The sequence below is a fragment of the Hemibagrus wyckioides genome, linkage group LG13 (genome assembly GCF_019097595.1).
Source record: "Hemibagrus wyckioides isolate EC202008001 linkage group LG13, SWU_Hwy_1.0, whole genome shotgun sequence".
Taxonomy (NCBI): Eukaryota; Metazoa; Chordata; class Actinopteri; order Siluriformes; family Bagridae; genus Hemibagrus; species Hemibagrus wyckioides.
The window spans coordinates 22,325,681-22,346,705 of NC_080722.1; the positions used below are offsets into that span (position 1 = coordinate 22,325,681).

General features: G+C 40.2%; 1 protein-coding gene across 2 annotated transcripts; it reads left to right on the forward strand.

Moving 5' to 3' along the window:
* Positions 1-130: 130 nt before the first annotated feature.
* On the forward strand, positions 131-20,775 carry LOC131363182 (protein phosphatase 1 regulatory subunit 1B-like). Of its 2 annotated transcripts, XM_058405492.1 has the most exons (6): positions 131-700; positions 11,635-11,718; positions 11,914-11,989; positions 13,625-13,720; positions 15,174-15,333; positions 20,609-20,775. In XM_058405492.1, exons 1-5 carry the CDS (start codon positions 611-613, stop codon positions 15,320-15,322), a joined length of 495 nt encoding a protein of 164 aa, XP_058261475.1. In that variant the 5' UTR covers positions 131-610; the 3' UTR covers positions 15,323-15,333; positions 20,609-20,775. The 2 variants fall into 2 exon arrangements, with proteins under 2 accessions (XP_058261475.1, XP_058261474.1); XM_058405491.1 differs by lacking the exon at positions 20,609-20,775 and having other exon boundaries at positions 134-700; positions 15,174-15,898.
* The last annotated feature ends 250 nt before the right edge of the window (positions 20,776-21,025 follow it).

The window sequence follows — 21,025 nt, forward strand, 5'->3', positions numbered from 1 at the left end:
ATAGTCCTGTACTTGTGGGGACATTTAGTCCACACCAAGATATTTAAACACGCCCCCTGCCACCAACCATACACACACACACACAACCCCGCCTCTTCTTTGTGAAGACGTCTAGGATGTTGTGAGAGACAATCGTCAGCATCTTATTATCAGTCCCAGTCTCTTTCTCTCTCTTTCCACTCCTTTTTTGTTACTTCTTTATTATTCTTTTATCTCAATTTGGCACCCCTCCCTCTCTCTTTTCACCTCCATCCATCCTTGTTTGTCTCTCTCCTTCTTTTGGGTTCTCTTGCTGTCACCGTCCCATTTTCCATTTTTTCCCCTCTCTCCCAGCATCTCTTTATTCCCGCCCTTCTCTCTCTCTCTCTCTCTCTCTCTCTCTCTCTGGGAGTGAAAGACATAATACTCCACAACCTGGAGTGTGTCAGAGCGAGAGGAAGCGAGGTCTCATTGAAAACACGGACAGGAACCTAGCTGTGCGGTTGTAAATAATAAGCAAAGTGCAGAAGAGACGCGGGACTAAAGTAGCTTTCTGACCTGAGGACGTCATTGAAAGTCTGGTTTTGTGGAAAGGGGAAAATAACCAGATCTGTTTTTTAAACCATCTGAGATGGAGGGAGAGATAAAAGAAGGGAGGAAGATCCAGTTTTCGGTTCCCTCCGCAGGTCCGATTCAGCTCGACCCCAGACAAGTGGAGATGGTAAGAAAAACAGAGTGTTAGTTATATGCTTTTAAATACACTAAGTCTGGAATTCTGATATGCAAACATGGGAATGTTGTGATGTGAAAAGAATCAGAAAGCACATTTTCTGTTATATATATATAAAGAGCACAGCACTTGCCACTATAACTGGCGCGGTGTGGATAAAAATAGCAGCAGATTCGCTTGTGTGAGTGAAAATGTGTGTTAATTCCACTGGGCTCGTGGATCGTGATTCTTCATATCCGAGAACCTCTTTAAAAAAATATAGTGCCTGTATATTAGCATTTTATTTCAATGAAATTAGAATGTTTTAATTCCATTAATTAAAAATAATAATAATTCAATTCACCAAAAGCTGCTCTTGATCATGTTGTATATCAATACCGTGTATAACCTTTGTCAAAAAATTCTGATGCTGATTAATTGAAGTAAATGACTTAATCTGTTTAATCAATTCACTGGTAGTTATTAAGTAGTGAATTCAATCCAGAATCATACTATAGTTTCCATAGTGAGCAAAATCAAAGCCATGTTGTTTCATATAGATTCACCTGACAAATTTAAACAAAGCAAGTCACATATATTGGCCACAACTCCTGTCCCTCATATCACCTCTGCCCCTCGTACTAACCCTGCTGCTCATCTCTGATCCACAAATTCCACAAGCACAGGCTGACCATCTATGACAAAGATGTTCACTATCTTCCTGATTTAGCGATTAACATGCTGATTTCCATACCTTTGTGTCATTTTCTTAAAAAATAACTTGGCTAGAAAGTAGTTCAACAATGTGTGTCCCAGTGGGACACTAGAGGAAGTTCTAGACACAAATTTGTAGTCAGGGTGGGAGGGATGTCATGCTCTCATTCTCCTGTCAATCACTGACATGAGCCAATCAGGATCATCTGTATGCGGAAGAGGGCAGGTAGTGCTTTCCTCTGAGTGTGCTATGCTGCCTTATGCAAAAGTCCAAAAAAAAATTGTGTATATCAGAAGAGTCATGTTTTTGCTCTACCCTCCCTGATTAGTGGGTGGGAATTAGCAAAGGGTGGAGAAAACGAATGTAGCTGTAATTCAGAAACAGTTTCATTCCTTACCAGTTCTTACTTCGAATTTGTCAGCTGGTAGCTGGTCAGCAGGGGTGTTAACTCTGTGCCTTGGTGCTCTCATGTTAACGCTGACCCTTGTGCTGACTCTAACACATTCAGAACTTTTACAGTATTGTGATCAGTTTGTATCAACTTGCAGTTTACAAGCAGTTAATCAGATGATAAAAAAACAATGAATAATCTTTTGTTGTGACTAAAGCAGTAATGTTAAATACATTGTGGAGTGGCATCAGGGCTGGACAGTCAGATGTTAGGGATGAGCAACAACCCTGGCCACCAGTTAAATGTCTTTAAAGCATATATTTCAGTAATAATTAGTAACTTTTATAGGAAGTGTGTGTAGGTACATGTGTGGTGTGGATAAGATATGTGTGTACATAGGCCTTAGCAGTTTAAGGGGTTAAAAGATAGTTTTTGTAAAAAAAAAAAAAAAAAAAAAAAAGTATAGATTCTTAAATGTATACACTACCAGTCAAAAGTTTGGACACACCTTCTAATTCCATGGTCTTTCCTGATGTTTATTTCTTTCTACATTGTAAAACAATACTGAAGGCAGCCGAAATACACAATAATGTCCTTTGAACAGCTGATATTGAGATATGTCTGCTACTGATGCTCTGTAAAGCCTTCATAACGGCTCTAATCTAAGGTCCTGTTAATTGGTGATTTCTGAGGCTGGTAACTCTAAATGAACTTCTCTGCAGCAGAGGTAAGTTTTGGTCTTATTTTCCTGGGATGGTCTTCATGTGAGCCAGTTTCATCATGGTGCTTGATGGGTTTTGCAAATGCACTTGACAATACTGTTCTTGCAAGAACTATTCCAGAACACCTGACCTTCATGTCTTAAAATAACAACTGACTGTTTTTTGTTGTCATTACATATGGATTACTTAACTCCATGTCTGTTATTTCATAGTTTTGAAATCTCCAGTATTGCTGTAGAATGTAGAAAATAAATCCCTAAACAAAAAACATTGAATTAAAAGGTGTGTCCAAACTTTTGACTGGTAGTGTAGAGTTAGAGAAAATCCTCACAGGAATGAGACTGCAGCAGCTAGCTTGTGGTTTGGAGCCAGTAGTACTGTATTTATTGTCATATTTTGTCATTGTGCATCAAAATGGAATTGGAACCACACTGTGATGTGGCATGAAATATCAACTGGCTGAAATCATTTTGGTTTTCAGTTCAATGTTAATATTAAATGGAATCATTTAGATGATAATATTTTATTCAGCTGAATGTATATAACTATCAATGTATCATTATATCAGAATATTATATGTACAGCATCCTTTAAATATTCAATAATTTATTTTTAACAATTTGTACCACAAGACTGAAGGTGATAATTATTTTTCTAAATCAGCCGTCCTCTGACAGTAGCTCTGGCTGTAAACCATGTGCTCATTTTAATGACATTGTTTCTATAGTAACAGCTCATTCACAAGCACTTGTAGGGTGGACACCCACAGAATCTAGTAATAATAATAACTGTGTAAAATAAAATCGATGCTATGGTAAAGTTTTAAAAAGACATTGCTTTATCATTTATGGAAGGAGTCTCCAGTGTCAGCGCTTTGTAACGTTCAATAAGTGATAACAGAAACTAAGTGTGTTAAGTGTTCTAGACGTTCCACAGCACTAAATGATAAAACAGAATATGACTGATGTTTAGTTATTAAAAACCTATTTTTATTATACACTAAACTCACTGAACTCCATCACTAGGATTATGCGTCAATCTGCCTGGCAACAGATTATGTAATGTGTGTGTGTGTGGTGAGAAACTAGTTCAGCGTCAGGTGCTGTGTCACGTTACAACCCAATTAGCCGGGAGAGGAGGAGAGGAAGAGAAAATAAGTGGAGGAGCTGAGAAAGAGAGGAATGGAGGGAGGGATTATAGGCTGGAGGATATGAAAAGAGAGAAAAAGGTGGATGAGTGGAGGATAGAGAAGGCTTGAGTGATTACGTAATGAAAAAAGCTGTAGTTAGAAAATGTGAACTGCAGAAGAGTGTGTGTGTGTGTGTGTGTGTGAGATTAGACACATATGATAATGATGAAAGAAACTAAAAATAAGCATATGGACTAAAACTGTGATTCGTGACTCATTTCAACATGAATAGATGACCAGTTCAAGTGGACGGGGGGAAGACCTGAGTTTTGTTTCAAAGTGGATGTTCTGTGAATTTTAATGGCTTTGTTAAGCTGCTAAGTGTCCCACACACCACATTACGGGTATATGTGCATGTGTGTGTGTGTGAGTGTGTGATAGAGAGAGAGAGAGAAGGAGAGAGAGAGCTTAACAAAAAGGAGCATTACCATATAAATAGGCCTAGCTGAAGAGGATGCCTATAAAAGAAGGCTGGAGTGTGAGAGAGCCTTCGCCCCCCTGGGTGGTGGATTTCAAACTGAAATGTTGTTTGGGGTCGAACATAACATGTACTTTCAGCGGTCTCAAATGTCACGTTTAATACTAATGAGTTCAAGTCCCAATTGCCCAAAAGCATTTAAAGTTAAGATGATCTTAAATGGTGTAGAGATACTGTGTGTTCAGTGTGATTAACGAATGCTTTCAGGAAACTTGGCTCAGCATGTTTCTCTCTGGTGACCAAGGAAACTAGTCAAAAGTCCCAAATGAACAGAACATAGACTGGACTTTGCATATAAATGGAGAAAATGATAAAATTAATTTTAAAACTAATGACACGTAGACACTACATAATGCACCTTATACACAGGGGTGAAAAATCATACTCAGGTAAATACAAAAAAATAGTTCTAAGTAGAGGTAATTGAGAGAGTTAAAAAATCGTATTGACATAAGACCAGCTCAGAATTCTTCCATTTAAATACATTCCCCAAGAGGGTTTAAGTCAAGAGGCATTTACTGTCATTCTGTCCATATATAGCTGCTGCCATACACAGTGAAATTAAATAGTGTTCCTCCAGGACCCTGCAGCTATATAAAACACAGAGCAACATTAAACAGCACAAGCCTTTTAAATCATTTTGGAGACCTGAATAATTATCAAATCATATTGAATAATTCTGTTCTGTGGGCCACATGTTTGGTACCACTGTAATATTCTGTAATTTTCCTCATGTAACCCATACCACGTAATTCACATTTCCTTTTATGGCTCTTTCTCTTCAGAAAGAATGAACACGGATCCTGCAACAGTACAACATTTCATATATAAACACTTAGCAGGAACATCTACATGTTTCTTCAAATTAGAATGTTGTACCCTGAATGCTGATATCTTAGCGAGGGTGTTTTGGTAATGTGATGTTAATGCTGCTCCTCCCCGACTTATACGGAATTTGGAATCTGTTGTGACTCAGGTTTTCTATGTAATTTGATGTAACTAGTTTTCTATGTAATTTGATAAGGAGTATAAACAGAATAAATAATCACTGTACCGTCTCTAATGTATTTACACATGTACATACATACTGTATATACACACTGTCCACACTGTATACACACATTCACACAGAAAGATGACAGCAGGATTTTCTATTCAATTCAGTTTATTTTGTATAGCGCCTTTTAAAATGAACATTGTCTCAAAGCAGCTTTACAAAAGAAGAAAACAGAGAAAGGGGAGGGGAAAATGAAAAATAATAATAAAAAATAAAAAATAACTAATTATCTAGAAATAAGAATAAATTATTAAATTCTATAATTAGACTATTTTATCCCTAATGAGCAAGCCTGTGGCAACGGTGGCAAGGAAAAACTCCCTGGGATGGAAAGGAAGAAACCTTGAGAGGAACCAGGTTCAGAAGGGAACCCATCCTCATTTGGGTGACACTAAACAGAAAATAATGTAACTGTAGCTGATTAATGTCCTTTCTACAACAGCAATCAATGACCCATGAGGAACTATTAGGTCATTGTAGTTTCTAAGGTCATTATAAACACTAGTTCTTTGCTGTCATGGGCTGACAGATGAAATGGCATATCTGTGATGGTGTGAAAGTCCCCAAGTGGCTCTGTCCATGGCTGTCTCCTGGTCCACACAGATCCATCCACAGCATCAGTGGGCACCATCAAGCGGCGAGACTCCGACCAGGGGTAGGGCAGCGGTCGCACTGGAAGTGCGCTAGTGAACAGGCTCGGACAGGCTTGAGTCTGGAGACATGGAACGTAGGGTGGATGCGAAGGGCCCGGGGAAGCTTGAGTCGGACATATACTGGATTGAGCACTTTAGAGATCGGGAACGGACCAACAAAGCGAGGAGCGAGCTTCCGACAGGCGATTTTCAGGGGCAGATCCCGAGTGGACAGCCAAACACGTTGGCCAACATGGTAGGGGGGCACCGGGTGGCACTTACGATTGGCCCACCGAGCATAGCTTTTGGATGAACGGAGAAGCACTAAGCGGGTCCTCCTCCAGACCCGTCGACACCGTTTAACCAGAGTGAGGGCAGAGGGAACCGAGGCCTCTAATTCTTGGGAGGAGAACAGAGGTGGTTGATAGCCATAAGCGGCCTGGAAAGGGGAGAGGCCTGTGGCTGCAGAGGGAAGAGAGTTGTGGGCATATTCGACCCAAATGAGGTTGGATGACCAGGATGTGCTTTCACATACAGACGGTTCTGAAGCAAGCGACGGAGCACCGACCGGACATGGTGAACATGCTCCTCTAGGGAGCGGGAGAAGATGAGGATGTCATCCAAGTACACAAAGACAAACTGGTTTAGGTAGTCCAGGAGGATGTCGTTGACCAGGGCTTGCAATACAGCAGGGGCATTAGTGAGCCCGAACGGCATTACCAGATATTCATAATGGCCTGTTGGGGTGTTAAAGGCAGTCTTCCATTTGTCACCCTCTCGAATGCACACCAGCTGAAAGGCGTTGCGGAGATCGAGTTTGGTGAAGACAGTGGCCCCCTGAAGGAGTTCGAAAGCAGTAGACATGAGGGGTAATGGGTAACGGTTCTTGATAGTAATGGCATTGAGCCCACGGTAGTCGATGCATGGACGCAGGGACCCATCCTTCTTCCCTACAAAGAAGAACCCAGCCCCAGCAGGTGAGGAAGACAGACGAATGATCCCGGCCGCGAGGGAATCTTGGATATATTGAGTCATAGCCTCTCTTTCGGGTCCCAAAAGCTGGTAGAGCCGACCCCGAGGAGGGGTAGTGCCAGGCAGGAGGTCAATAGCACAGTCATATGGACGATGAGGGGGTAAAGAGGAGGCTCTGGCCTTGCTGAATGCCATTCCCAGGTCATGATAATCGGAGGGTACTGAGCTGAGGTCAGGAGGTGGTTCGTCCATGTCAGACACCTTGGTCGGAGATACAGATCCTAGGCAATGGGCTAGGCAGTAGGTGCCCCAATCCAGAATACGGCCGCTGGTCCAGTCCACGTGAGGATTGTGCTTCCGGAGCCATGGAAAGCCCAACATAACAGGGGCGAATGGTGAAGGGATCAGAAGAAAGGACATCCATTCTTGGTGATGTTCAGAGATGGTGACAAGCAAGGGTTTAGTGCGTTGGGAGGCATGATGGAGGACGTGGCCGTCCAAGGCTCGAACTTGGAGGGGCGAGAACAGAGGCACCATCTCAAGGCCTAGTTGTTTAGTCAGGTCTTGGTCCATAAATTCAGAGTCAGCCCCAGAGTCCACAAAGGCAGATAGGTTGTAGCCCTGCTGGTCAACTGAGATGCAGATCTTGAGCAGTGGCTTGGAAGGGACTGATGGTTGTAGACTTGCCGCTGGCCCCTCTTTCAGCAACGAGCCCGGCCTTTTGCTGGGCAGGAAGCGGCAAAATGTCCAGCCTCTCCACAGTACAGGCATAGTCCTGAGGCCCGACGCCTGTCCTTCTCAGCAGGGGATAAGTGACGACGACCGATCTCCATGGCGTGGGTGAGAGGAAAGCTCCTGGATGCAGAGACAGGGAGGGTAGGAGAAGGTGGGGAGTGAGAGACAGTGGGTCGGTAGTTGGGTCGTCCAAGACGTCGGGCTGACCTTTCAGTTTGGCCTTCCCGAATGCGTCGATCGATGCGGGTAGCCAGGGTGATCAGGCTGTCGAGGTCGGCTGGTAGCTCCCGGGCAGCGAGCTCATCCTTAATTTCAGAAGCCAGCCCCCAATAGAAGGCATCGTAGAGTGTCGATGGCAGCTGTGCGAAAATCCACCGCATATTCCGCCACGGTTAGGCTCCCTTGTGATGCTTCAAAGAGGGAGCGTGCAGCATCCTGCTGGGGAGCAGAGGTGTCAAAGACCTTGCGGAGTTCGTCGGAAAAAGACTCAAAGGAGGAGCAGAGTTCAGACTGACATTCCCACTCGGCGGTCGCCCAGAGCTTGGCCTTGCCTGACAACAGGGAGATGACATATGCTACCTTGGAGCGGTCTGATGGGAAGGAAGAGGGCTGAAGTTTGAAGATCACTGAAGCATTGCATCAGAAATGCGCGGCATAGTCCTGGTACACCGGAGAAGCGTTTGGGGTGAGGCAGGTGTGGCTCTTGAAGATGACTTGGTGAGCTCGTGGGTGTCGTTGTTGCCGAGGGAGCTGAAGAGGGTGGAGTGACTGAAAGCTGATTCATGCGACGGATCAGTTCGTGTGTAGCCGAGGCGAGATCCTGGAGACGACGTTCGTGAGAGGTGGAGGTCTCAGACAAGGAGCTTAGAAGGGTCTGCATGTTCTGTGGCTCTGCTGGGTCCATGTTGGCCAGATGGTACTGTCAGGGATGGCAGGTTCTCAGACAACACCAGAGTTCTCAGACAACACCAATAGAAAAAACTGAAAAAAAACCCAGGATACAGCAGGCTGGTAGAATCAGTAAAAGAAACAACCGCATACAGTCCAATAATCCAAAACCAGAGAACAGGTTAAACATAGGACAGGCAGAGTCATTAACAGCATACAGTCCAATAATCCAAATCCAGAGAACAGGTTAAACACAGAGCAAGCAGAGTCAGTGATAGAAGCAAGGCAGAGACAAACCAGGCAGACAGGAACCGAAGAAAACGGCAGGATGACGTCTCAGAAGCTCAAGGCTGACTGAAAGACCATCTGGCAAGGAGCATGGACTGCCCGCTGGCTTATATAGGACTGACGAGCATAAAATGGCGGAAACTGGAAAGGAGAGTGCGAAACCGGAAGTTGCGTCCCGGAACCGGAAGTGGCAACACGGAACCCGGAAATGCATGCCTGACACCTTGAGAACAATCCTAAGTACCAATCCCCCAATAATACTAATCCAGAGTACTTTCAATCCTCAGTATAACTAATTACCAGTAATCCTCAGTACTGTTAATACTCTTTACTTTTATCTCATTATTACTAATCTCTATTATCTATAATCCTCAATGCTACTAATTCTTTACTAGTAATCCCCACTGTTATCAGTCCTGATTATCCTGATCCTCATCTCCACAAATACAAATCCTACTATCTTCAATCCTAATTACCACTATCTTCATTACCATTAATGCTCATTACTCTTCATTTGATCTCCTTTGCTACTAATCACAAATCCTCCTTACTGCTAATTCACATTACTACTAATATAGTACTAATATAGTAGTAATTTTATAGAAGCGATAGTTAGTAATTAGGTACTGTACTAATGATGATTAGTAATTAGGTACTATATTAGATATTGATGACTTGTATCTAATACACTACTACTACTGCAGTAATTATGATTGCTGCCATATCTCCATTGCTACTAATCACAAATACTTATTACTACTCTAGTTTACCCTCATTACAACTATCTTCTTAACAGTTATCATTACTGCTCACCCCCATTGTTACTGATCTCCATTGCTACTAATCATCATTATTGCTAATTCCCATTACTTCAAATTCCCATTACCTGTATTTACTACTAATCCCCATTTCTACTCATTTTAATGACCATGAATTCTGATTGCTAGTTGCTTATATACTGTGACTACTGTGATATGATCATTGCCAATTCATAAGGCAACTAATCCTTATTATTATTAATCCTAATTACAAATAATCACTAGTAATAATCCCCATTACTGCTATTCCTCATTATTTCCATTTTCACTGTGACCAATCCTGCTTACCACCAATCCTAACTTACCACAGATCCTGACTACTATTCATCTCGATTGAAACTAATCCCAAATTACTACCAATCCACTTAACCACTAATCCCTTTTTAATGCTAATCACCATTGTTACTAATCCCCATGACTAATAATTTTCATTATTACTGATCTGACTATTAATCTTAGGAGTTGTTTTACTGGGATAAAAAGTTGAGTGGACTTTTAATTTTTATTTTACTGCAAAGCACAAGATGTACTTAAAATCTCCCACCACTACAACTGCCTACAGTGATGTGAATCATGCACACACACACACACACACACACACATGCACACGGTACATCAGTGTCTATTTTTGTTGATGTAAAATGAATATCATACTGTACGGAGACTTTTTGCTGTATAGTTTGATGTGAGTCGTGAGAGCTTTGTAGACTGGGATTTTAAATAAAACCGCAGCATGTGGGACGTCTGCTTTTGTATTTTAACTAGATTTTACGCATTTGTTTACTCGTTTCAATCCACACCAGCTGTGTGTTAAAAACTTAATGTGGTCTTTGATCCTGGTCTACATGATGGTGTGAGATTTAAGTAAATAATTGATAAAAAGGGGCAACGTGTCATTGGAATGGTTGGCAAATTGCTGTAGTATAAAAGAAAAAAAAACACTTTGGGACATGCAATTATACAAAAACAACCACCAGAAAACCAACCACTCCACTTTATCACTCGGTATTTTTCTATCACAATGTGCATGTTACTTACTTATCGCCTTGTTAGTGTTAGAACAGGATTTACAAGCTGTGAGCTGCAGCTGTGGCTAAAAATGGACTCATGGTGGTCAGTGTGGTGTAATGTGTTGGAGTTAGATTATACATAGAATAGCGCATTATATAATCAATATAAAAAGGATAAGTAGTTGCCTTGACGGTGGCCTTGGGAGCAACATCTTACACACAAGATTTAAAATAACTCTCTGAAAACCTATCTTATTAAAAACGTCCTTTTAAAAAAAAAGTTCCTATTCTGAATGCGGCTAAAGATACGTTCAGTTATACACCAAGCGTCTAAACAAGCAGCATGTCACTGATCATGCAGGTAGATTAAAAACCACTCAGGACAGTTTTCTGTTTCAGCAGGCTTTAGGACTAGAGTCTGGAGACAATAGGCAAGGTCAAATAAAAGTCACCTGGAGTCAAAACTCATGAGAGAGTAAAATATCAGCCTGAGTAATCCTTCTATTCTCTCATTCTACACTGCGGTTACACAAGACGTCATTATGGATTTAGGACAAATTTTAGCACTGATTAAATGCATCACACACTTTTTTTTTTTTTTCAATTTCCCATTATCCTTCTGCGTGATGGACAGACATGTTGATTGGATTTTGCCCATTCTTTCGGGATTACTCAGGATGTGCATATGCATATTTGATGGATTTAATGCCTGAGTTTTATTACAAAGCTGCCTAACTGTGCCAGGTTACGCTCTAACCACTGAAACAAAAAAACCCTTGTGCTATGATCATGACTGTGGGAAGCTCTAAATAAATACTAAATTAATGATAAACCATTCAGTTTGGTTGGCTGATTATCTTAGTGGAATTTGTCTTATCATATAAACATTGATCTATAGAGTTTAATGGGTTAAAACATTTCTCACTATATGCTCCTGTGAATGGATTTTAAATATACCACAATTTGCCAACTATGGATTTTTGATAATCTACAACATTACAAAGCAGCTGTATATTATATTACTGTTGCTGTGTTCGTGTTTTGAAATCAGATTCGGCGCCGAAGGCCGACGCCAGCCACGCTTTTCCGCATGACAGATCACCCGTCTCCAGAGGAAGAGAATCCCAGCTTTCCGGTGAAGTGGAGCCATAAATTAATTCAACAATCTACAACACATACATTAAAAGCAACAAACTCATTTTATATCACATTTTACATTGATACAATGATTAATGCATGTGATGTTTCAAATCATTAATTATGGTCATTATTAGAAACATCATTACTGATTAATGTCCATCTTTTATTCATTTCAACTTTTATATTTCAGATGTTTGTTACTGAAAATGGAGTTTCAAAGCCTAAGAATACAGACACGGCCGTTTATCAGCCTCCTTCGCTGAAAGGTAAGACAAATTATATTTATGTGTATTTATTTAATTTATGGTTTAATTAACTGTTCATTGAAAAAGTACGTATGAAATTATTCTGAACTAACTAAAAAAGACAAAAAAATCATAACACTGCTTTAAGAGGATATTTGGCCTCTCATATAGCTGCAAAGTATTTCCTCCAACACACACACACACACACACACACACACTGATATATTTGTTCCTTATTCATCACCTGATGATGTTCTACAAGGTGACCTTTCTCTGAGAAAAGAAAAAAAATGACTTTGTTAAATGAAAGCGAGGATAGACTCAGTATGATACATGACTTGTTAATAAGAAAATGGAGTAAGACACACCGACACACACACACACACACAGATGCCCTTATTGTCCACACAACTGGGCCGTGCAGGTGCTCTATTTGACATGTGAGTCCGTGAGGATGACAGAGCCCAGGAAAAAAAATTAAATTGAAGCAAAATGTACTTTAATCTTGCAATAAATAAATAAATGGAAGCACACACGAACAAAAGGCATTCCTATTTTAAAGCACTTGCAGTTTGTTTATTATTATTATTAAACTTATTGCTGAAACTTATTATTTAAATATGAAACAAAAAACATGTCATTCTGTAGTAATAATTTTGTATTTCATTCTATATCTATAGATTTGAGAAATAATGGATAAAAAATAGTGTTATGCCCAACATAGTGGGACCTTTTTATATTGACATTATCATATCAGAAACACCAATCTATAGCTACTGTTGTGATATTTCAAGATGTTAAATAAATCCGGTGCCTTGCAAAAGTACGAACTTTAAAGTTGTTTGATTTGCCTGGATTAGAAATTACACTTACAGAGGTACTTCCTGTTAGATTTTCTTACTGTAAGTCAACCAAAATGAATGATCATCAAGTGAATTCATGCTGTAAAAACATTACAACCCTTCAGTGTTAAGTTCCCCCTGAATATGATGCCACCACCACCACCATGCTTTCTGTAGAATTGTTTTGAATTGAAGCATAGCCTGTGTGATGTTTGCACCACAAATATAGCACATTTTGGCCAAACACAGTACCGCTGTCTTGACTTGTTCACTCTCATGTCATCTTTCAGATGGCTCTTCTTGAACACTAGTTTCTTTCTAGCCGTCCTCAGTTTTGCAGGGCTTTTAAACTGGTGGTCTGTTTCACCTTTACACCACTCTCAAGCACACTCAAGCACAGAGAAGGTTTTTTTGTGCTTGGGTTTTGAGGGATGGCATTGTCTAGGTAGTGGTTGGGTGTTGTGATGCTTTCACTTCCTCACTATTGATCCAAAAGTGCTTACTGGGATGTCCTAGGATGTCTTAGATATAATTTTCTACCCTATTGCTAAGTTTGATCATCAATTTGATCATCTTATCTTTAGCATCCTTAGAATGCAACTTAGTCTTTCTTTTCAACTCTTTACTTCTGACAGTTGTTTATGTCTAGACAATGGAAGATTTTTTAATATTTCACTAGGGGATGATTATATAAGTCAATTATGTCCTTGTTAAGACAATATCCTACGTACGTCTGGAACGTATGGAACAGCTTCATATCGTGGGCAGTTTTCTTTTGCATTTAATAACTAGTTGTTTGCCTTTCTTTTCATAGCCGTTCAAAAGATGGCACAAGCTCACATCAAATCTCCAGACACTCCTTCATCAGAATCATCAGACAATGAGGATGTTTCTTCAACTACTCCGGGTGGTGAGACTTTATTTATTTTATGATGTCAAGAAATGTCATAAAAGCACGATTCCATCATTGTTCTACAGTGTACTGTAAATCCAAAATGATGAGTTCATTTTGCAACAATATGATAAAAAACAGATACTAGATAGATTTTCAGCCATTTCCACACCTCCAACTGAGAGTGCAGATCTGTGGGCAACCATGCTGCTGTTAAGACTGAAGAAAAAGTATCACAGAGTTTCTGTATGATATCACTAGATTGCTGTGTTGCTGTGTCTCCTCACTCACTGTTCCTGGCACAATGAGAGAAATAGATTAATAATCCAATACTCCTGAGCTATTGGGACAGTTCCCTGCCAGACCACCAGAGGGGGAGCTGGCAGGGGTTTCACCATAGCCTGCTTTTTGTCTCTGTATTTCCCATGTGTTGTGCCACGCCATTCCTACTGTTCCACTTTCCCGCCATGTCACCTGTTCCCCATTTACCCTAATGTTTTGTCCTATATATACCAGCCCTTTTGTAGCTGTCTTAGTCAGTCATTGTTTTTTTGTTCATGTGGTTCGGTCAGACACTGTTGTGTTTCCAGGTTCCCATATCGTTACGTTTTTGTTACTCACATTGTATTTGTCCAGTGTTCTGTGTAAGTCTTGTTTTAGTTTAATTAATAAAGCAGTGCTTTGATTTATCCTGCACATGGGTCTGATAAACTGTACGCTGGTTTTGGGTTTGATCCTTGCTTCAGGCAGTGTCTCCATGTTTATTCTAGGTTTTGCCGATTCTAGGCAATACCTAGAATAAACAGACACTGCACATTAGACACATACAGTAGTTAAGTTACTGTTTCAGGCTACTGGCAGATTTGGAGAACATGTAACTTTGTATGCCGAAATGCATGAGATGCATAATGTGAAGTGAGAAGAAGAAACAAGAATGTCTGCCATTATAACAAAAGAAGTGTTCAGGTGTTCAAACACCACTCACTGATATTTAGGAACTTACATATTAATATATTATATATTATATATTCATCTATATATTACATATACCAAACAAAAAAATGACTTGTGTAATTAATATTGGTGTACTTTCTTTTTAAGACCATTTAGTATTTGATTTGATTTAAATGAAATTCTATCTTATATCCTCCAGGTAAGAGCAGGACTGACCAATCAGATCATCAGTCTGTGTCTGAAAGTCTGAAGGATGACTGAATGGAAAAATACAACTAAATGGAAAAGATTGTTTCTTCAACATGAAACTTTACTTATTTAAACATAGAGGTGATGTAACAGAGATGATGTTCAAGGGCATTGTTGAGAACTGCTGAGCATCAGGTTCTGAGTTCTGGGGGTTCATCAGTATTCCATATGTTCACTGTCATTGAGATGGGATTGTAAAATAAGACAAATTTGTCAAGCTTGACCTTTGTGTGTGTGTGTGTGTGTGTTTTATATATTTCACCTGTAGATCCACCGGACGAAATCAGATCTGGGAATTCAAAGTGTCTGTCATCATCAGGAGGATTAACAGAAGATGAAAAAGGAGAAGTGAAAGCAGATCATTTAAGAGCAGAAATCCCAGAAAACAGGGAGAGAGAGGAAGAAGGGGAAGAATGAGAGCTGATGAGGTAGAAACCAGACAGGAAACTTATATGTATGACATATATATGTCAATTTTATGAGAAGAAACATATTTTTATAAAATGAGCAAATAAGGATCACAGAGCTAGTGAGAGAGAGAGAGAGAGAGAGAGAGAGAGAGAGTTTGTGTGTGGGTGTGAGACAGAGAGAGACGAAGAGAAAGGTCATGTTGAAGGTCAGTATATAAAGAAGTGAAGAAAGAGAAGCTGTTGAAGTTATTAATGTGTCACAATGAAGCTTTAATCATTTTGCTCAGATCGGAAACTTCGAGGTCATTGTACAATATGTACATGTTAATAAAATGTATCTTAAGGCTATCATTTATTTGCTTTTATACATCTGGTCCAAAAGTCAAGAACTCCTTTAATTCTGGTATTGATCTAGGATCGAATGCATTATTACAAAGTGTTGCATAATGATAAAGGAGAGCATTCAATTATTTTATTTTAATGTCATTTTAAACATTGATGCCTCAAGCTTGTATCCATAAATCATTTTTATGACATCAATACAGTCTGTGATAAGTAACTTGATAAACAGTAGAAAAAGGTTTTTGTTGCCTGTTTTCTTTTTTGCCTCATCTTCCCTTTAGGATTATAAAACAGGTCCCTCTCTCTAAATAGATCTGTCCTCATTAGTCTATGCCTTGATCCAGACCACTGGGCTTAAGCCTCCTGAGGGTTTGTGGTATGAGATTTAGTTGATTTATAACCAATACCCATAATGTACAACTCTCAGGGAAAAGGGGGGCAAATTTTACCTTTTAAGGGACAAAACTGGTACATAGGTGGTATGTAGAAATCTCCTGTACCAGTAATTAAGGGATATCAGTGTTCCATATTCCACTGTAATGTTTTAATAGATGATAATGTACCCTGAGGAAATATGGTATACCCTATGACTACCTCAAGTAAAGGTACAGTTTTCATTCATTAGGGTACTACTCTACACATACTGCTAATACTTTTAATACACACTCCTTTTGAGCATTTACATAACTGGACAGTGTTTGTTTATGTTCAATTGATTTAATCATGAATGTGAAAATTAAGGCCTAAGCTGATTTATGTCTTGTACAATTTATATATTCTGGGAAAAATAAAGATTGTGATATACTGAGCATCAAAGTGGTGTGATGATGCAGAGCTACTGCTGCCACCTCCAAAATAGATTCACCAAAACAGGCATGTCCACAAGTGTTCCTGGGGTAATTGGGGTATTATTTTTCAGTAACATTTTTCATTAAGCTGACATGAGCTGGCAGTGATTAATGCATCAAGTACTCATCAGACTTAATAAACAGGGACAAATGAGTGACATTAACTACTAGAAGGGCATGTTACTCATCATTACCTGATGTAAGAGTGTGTGTGTTGGGAGGGGGGATATGGAATTGGTCCAGATCTAGCTCACAACCCAATTTTCTTTATGTGAAATGTTGAATTATCCACCCTTGGGTATTTTACCCAAGGGAATATTAACAATACTCTAATGTTGGTATTAGGTCACACAGGTACATTTCTATTATTAAATCATTGGTAGGCAAGAAATGTGAAGAAAGTTCCAAAATAAAAAACTTTATTAATTAACTTTATTTATTTTACTTTAATACACAAATGTCTTTCCAAAAAATAAACAATATTAAAATGTTACGTCTGACAACCCAAATCACAAGACAATAATCTTAAGGGAAAACAAAAATACAACATGGACACAATTTACATAAAATGTCAAACATATACACTATACACCAAATAAACCAAGACAACAAAGAAGCAGTACCAACCCACAGGACTGAGGCTTCCAAAAGTGGGAAAAAGGTCACCTTGGTTCCTAAAGTAGTTATCCAAAAGCACACTTCACACAAGTCACCGTGCACTCAGATCAAACTTGCACACACTCAAGTGTTCAGCACACACACTGAAGAAACCACCTCCTCAAGAGGGGAAAATATCCTTCCACCCGTGGGGACCCCAGGTCCTGGAACAAATCTGAGTCAGTAGATCATAAATGATGTAAATGCTTAAGTCCTAATTAGCTGGAGTTTTTCAGCTCACAACAGCCACGATAAACTTTAAAGAAACGTAGAAATCACCTCAAATAGACATTCATGGTACATATAATCCCACAAAGAAATGAAGAAAGTCCATACATAGACATGGAACAGTTATGCAGAGCAGATGACTTGCCAAACACTCCCAAAAAGAATAAGATTAACAATAACACACATAATGGGTTGGGTACATGGGTTGACTGACACCTACCGTAGTCAATAGGTACACAGTATCTGACAATATAACATTTGATTGGCTCTTAGCAAAGCATAAGTATATTACATCCCCCTTTTTCTGAATGAGAAAATATTACTTTAAAATTAATGAAAGAAACATTCAGTTGTTTCATGTCAAGTAGTATTCTAATGAACTATTAACCTAAGCAGGAACATACTGAAAGCATTCATATATGTATAAATTGGCATGCATTCAAAACGAATAACAACTATAATTACCATAATGTACATTCTTCCTTTAGAAGGGCAGCGATCCACCTACAACCCTGTACATTCACAAATCCACAAATTCATTCACAAAACTCTGGGCTTAATCTGGCGTCCATATCTGGTTTTGTAAGAGGTGGATTCGGGAGAATCATTAGTACAATCAAGTGTATGTGAAGTGTCATTGTCCAGTCTTGTACATGGCTCATCATTAGCATCCCTTAATGCAGCATTAGAGTCATTAGTTTGAGGTTCTTGTGCGTTCATGGTGACGTCTGTTTCATCGATATTTGAGTCCATCAGAGGTACACACATGATATGGTCTCTCAGTATTGGCTGCTCTGATGATGGTAGCTGGCTTCCAGTATCCTTATTCCTGTGCTCTGACTGCCTGTCCTTCCTTAAGCTGAGGTAAGGGTCTAGCTGATCTTTCATAGTATCTCTTTTGATTCTGTTGCTTGTGCATCCTTTTTGATCTGCCATGTTTACAGCTGATGACTTTTGGCAGGAGTTGCTGGTTAGGGTTGACCGGAGGCAATGACTCATTAACAGCTGAGACGAGGACTTGAAAACCATCAACTGGGCTATTGTGATATTCCAGGAGACTTCGGGTCACTTTTTATCAGCCTTTGCTTTTTCCAGCAACATTTTTGCAGTGTGCACAGATTTCTCTGCTTATACGTTGCTTTGTCAATAGTATGGGCTTGTGGTGGTACGTGTAAATTCCCATGCTTTAGCAAATTATTTAAACTCACCCGAGCTATATTGGAGGCCATTGTCTGAGATGACAGTTTCTAGGATCCCAAGTCGTGCAAAAGCAGCTTTTAGTTTGTGTATCACAGCTGTAGAAATTGTGCTGTGGAGTCTGTCCAGCTCAAAATATCTGCCGTAATAGTCAACTATCACAAGATAGTCCTCACTGTTCCAGGTAAACAAATCAGTAGCCACAACATGCCATGGCCTATCTGGGATTTTGTGACTGATCATTTGCTCTTTGGCATTGGAGGGGCGATATGTGAGGCAGATTGAACATTTGCTAATGATGTTCTCTCCTTGTTTTCCCATCCCAGGCCAGAACATGATGTCACGGGTGCTCTGCTTGTATTTTTCAATGCCTAGGTGACTGGTGTATATCTGTGATAGCATGGCTGGACGAAAACTTGTGGGAATTGCAATCTTGTCACCTTTGAAGATCATGCCATGCAGGTATGAAAGCTCATTGCAGTGATTCCAGAATTCTGACATGCTCATCGGGTATTTCCTCCTTTCCTCAGGCCAGCCTTTTTGTATGGCTTCCTTTAATTTCAGGAACTGGGGATCCTTTTCCGTTTCCATTCTGATTTCATCCAGTTTTGAGTCACTGACAGGAAGGCTGCTGTACACAGTGTGCACTTGAATGTCCATGCCTTCAGAAAGGCTCATATCTTGGTCACACAGTGATTTCCTAGATTTCCTGGGGGAACAGATGCCAAGGGTTTCCACATTATTGACTCCAAGGGCTTGTGGTGACTTTCATTGATGATGTGGCGGCCATAGATATATTGGTGGAAACGTTTGCAGCCAAACAGTACAGCAAAGAGCTCCTTCTTAATTTGAGTATCTCAATAATTGATTTCACTTTCAGAGAGGGACTTAGATGCATATGCAAAAGGTCTTTCATCTTGAAGCAGCACTGCCCCAAGTCCATATTTGGAGGTGTCAACCTGTAGCCTGAGCTCTATGAGAGGATCAAAATATGCTAAGACTGGGCCTGGTTCACATGTTAGCAACTCTTTTATTTTATTGAAGGCTTTGTCATGCTGGGCATCCCACAGAAACTCACTTGACTCCTTCAGGAGCTGTCGTAGTGGTGCATTGACATCAGCGAGGCCGGGTGTAAATTTAGAGAGGTAATTAATCATGCCCAGCACTGTCTCGAGTTCTCCTTTTATCTTTGGGTGGAAGGGTCAGTCTTTACCCCTTCCGCAGTGAGTAGATGTCCAAAGTACCTCTGTACCACTGATAACGCTTTTATCAGGGTTTAGCTTGACTCCTCTCTATCTGGAATGCTGAAGCATTGCAAAGAGGTGCTCATTATGCTCTGCTTTGCTCTTTCCATAAATGAGAACATCATCAACTATGGCCATGACCCTATTCAAACCTTCATAAGTCTCATCAATTTTTCGCTCATCTTGGGCTGAAATTAGTCCAAAGGGGAGGCGTCGGAGGTGGTAACATCCAAAGACTGTGTTAAAGGTGGTCAGTTTTGACAATTCCTAAGTGAGCTTAATAGCCCAATAGCCTGATCTCGCATCGAGAGCACTAAAATATCGAGCACCAGCTAGCTTGCATGTCTTTAAGAATAGGCTAAGGGTAATGAGGTCACTTAATGGCCTTGTTAACGTCCCTCAAGTCCAGGCACCTGTGCGTGGTTTTTCAGCTATACCCATGGAGTTAACCCATTCAGTTGGTTCTCTGACTTTAACGATAACATCCTGTCTCTCCATGCTGTCAAGCTCCTCTTTAAGACAGTTGCGTAGTGCGAGAAGAATACGTCTGGGTAAATGGACTACTGGGGTTGTGTGTGGGTCCAAGTGTCCAATTCCTTTGAAGACGTCTGCGAATTCCTTCAAAATTGGCACTTCCATCTGTGTGTCTGTAACTGACAGTACAAGCTTAATCAGGCCAAAGTCTAGGCATCCTTTTACACTTATGACAGGAGATGCATTTGTGACAACTACATAGAATGTCATGTCCATTTCAATGTCTGTGTGTTTGCATTTCAGGTCACATTTGCCTTTTACCACCAAGTGTTAGCCAGACAAAGAGCGAGACGACGGCTGTAGAGTGCACTGGGTATTCAATTTGGCATACTTGGATAAACGAATGACGTTGGCAGAGGATCCAGTGTCTAATTTGAACCTGATTTCAAGCTGTTTGGGGCCTACTTTAATGTTTACAAAGGCCTGTTCAGTGTCTGAGCATTGTCTTCCTTGTGTTACTGAGTCAATAAACAGTTCGTCACACTCCTCAGTCTGGTCTGAGATTTCTCTGCTTATTGTATGGACAGTTTTCTCACAGTTGGAGTGACATACTTTCACAAATGGTTTAGTTTACCACATATTTTGCATATCTTTCCTTTTGCAGGACACAGAGATCAATTAATGTGAGGCTTGTTTCCACAGTAACCACATCCTTTGGGG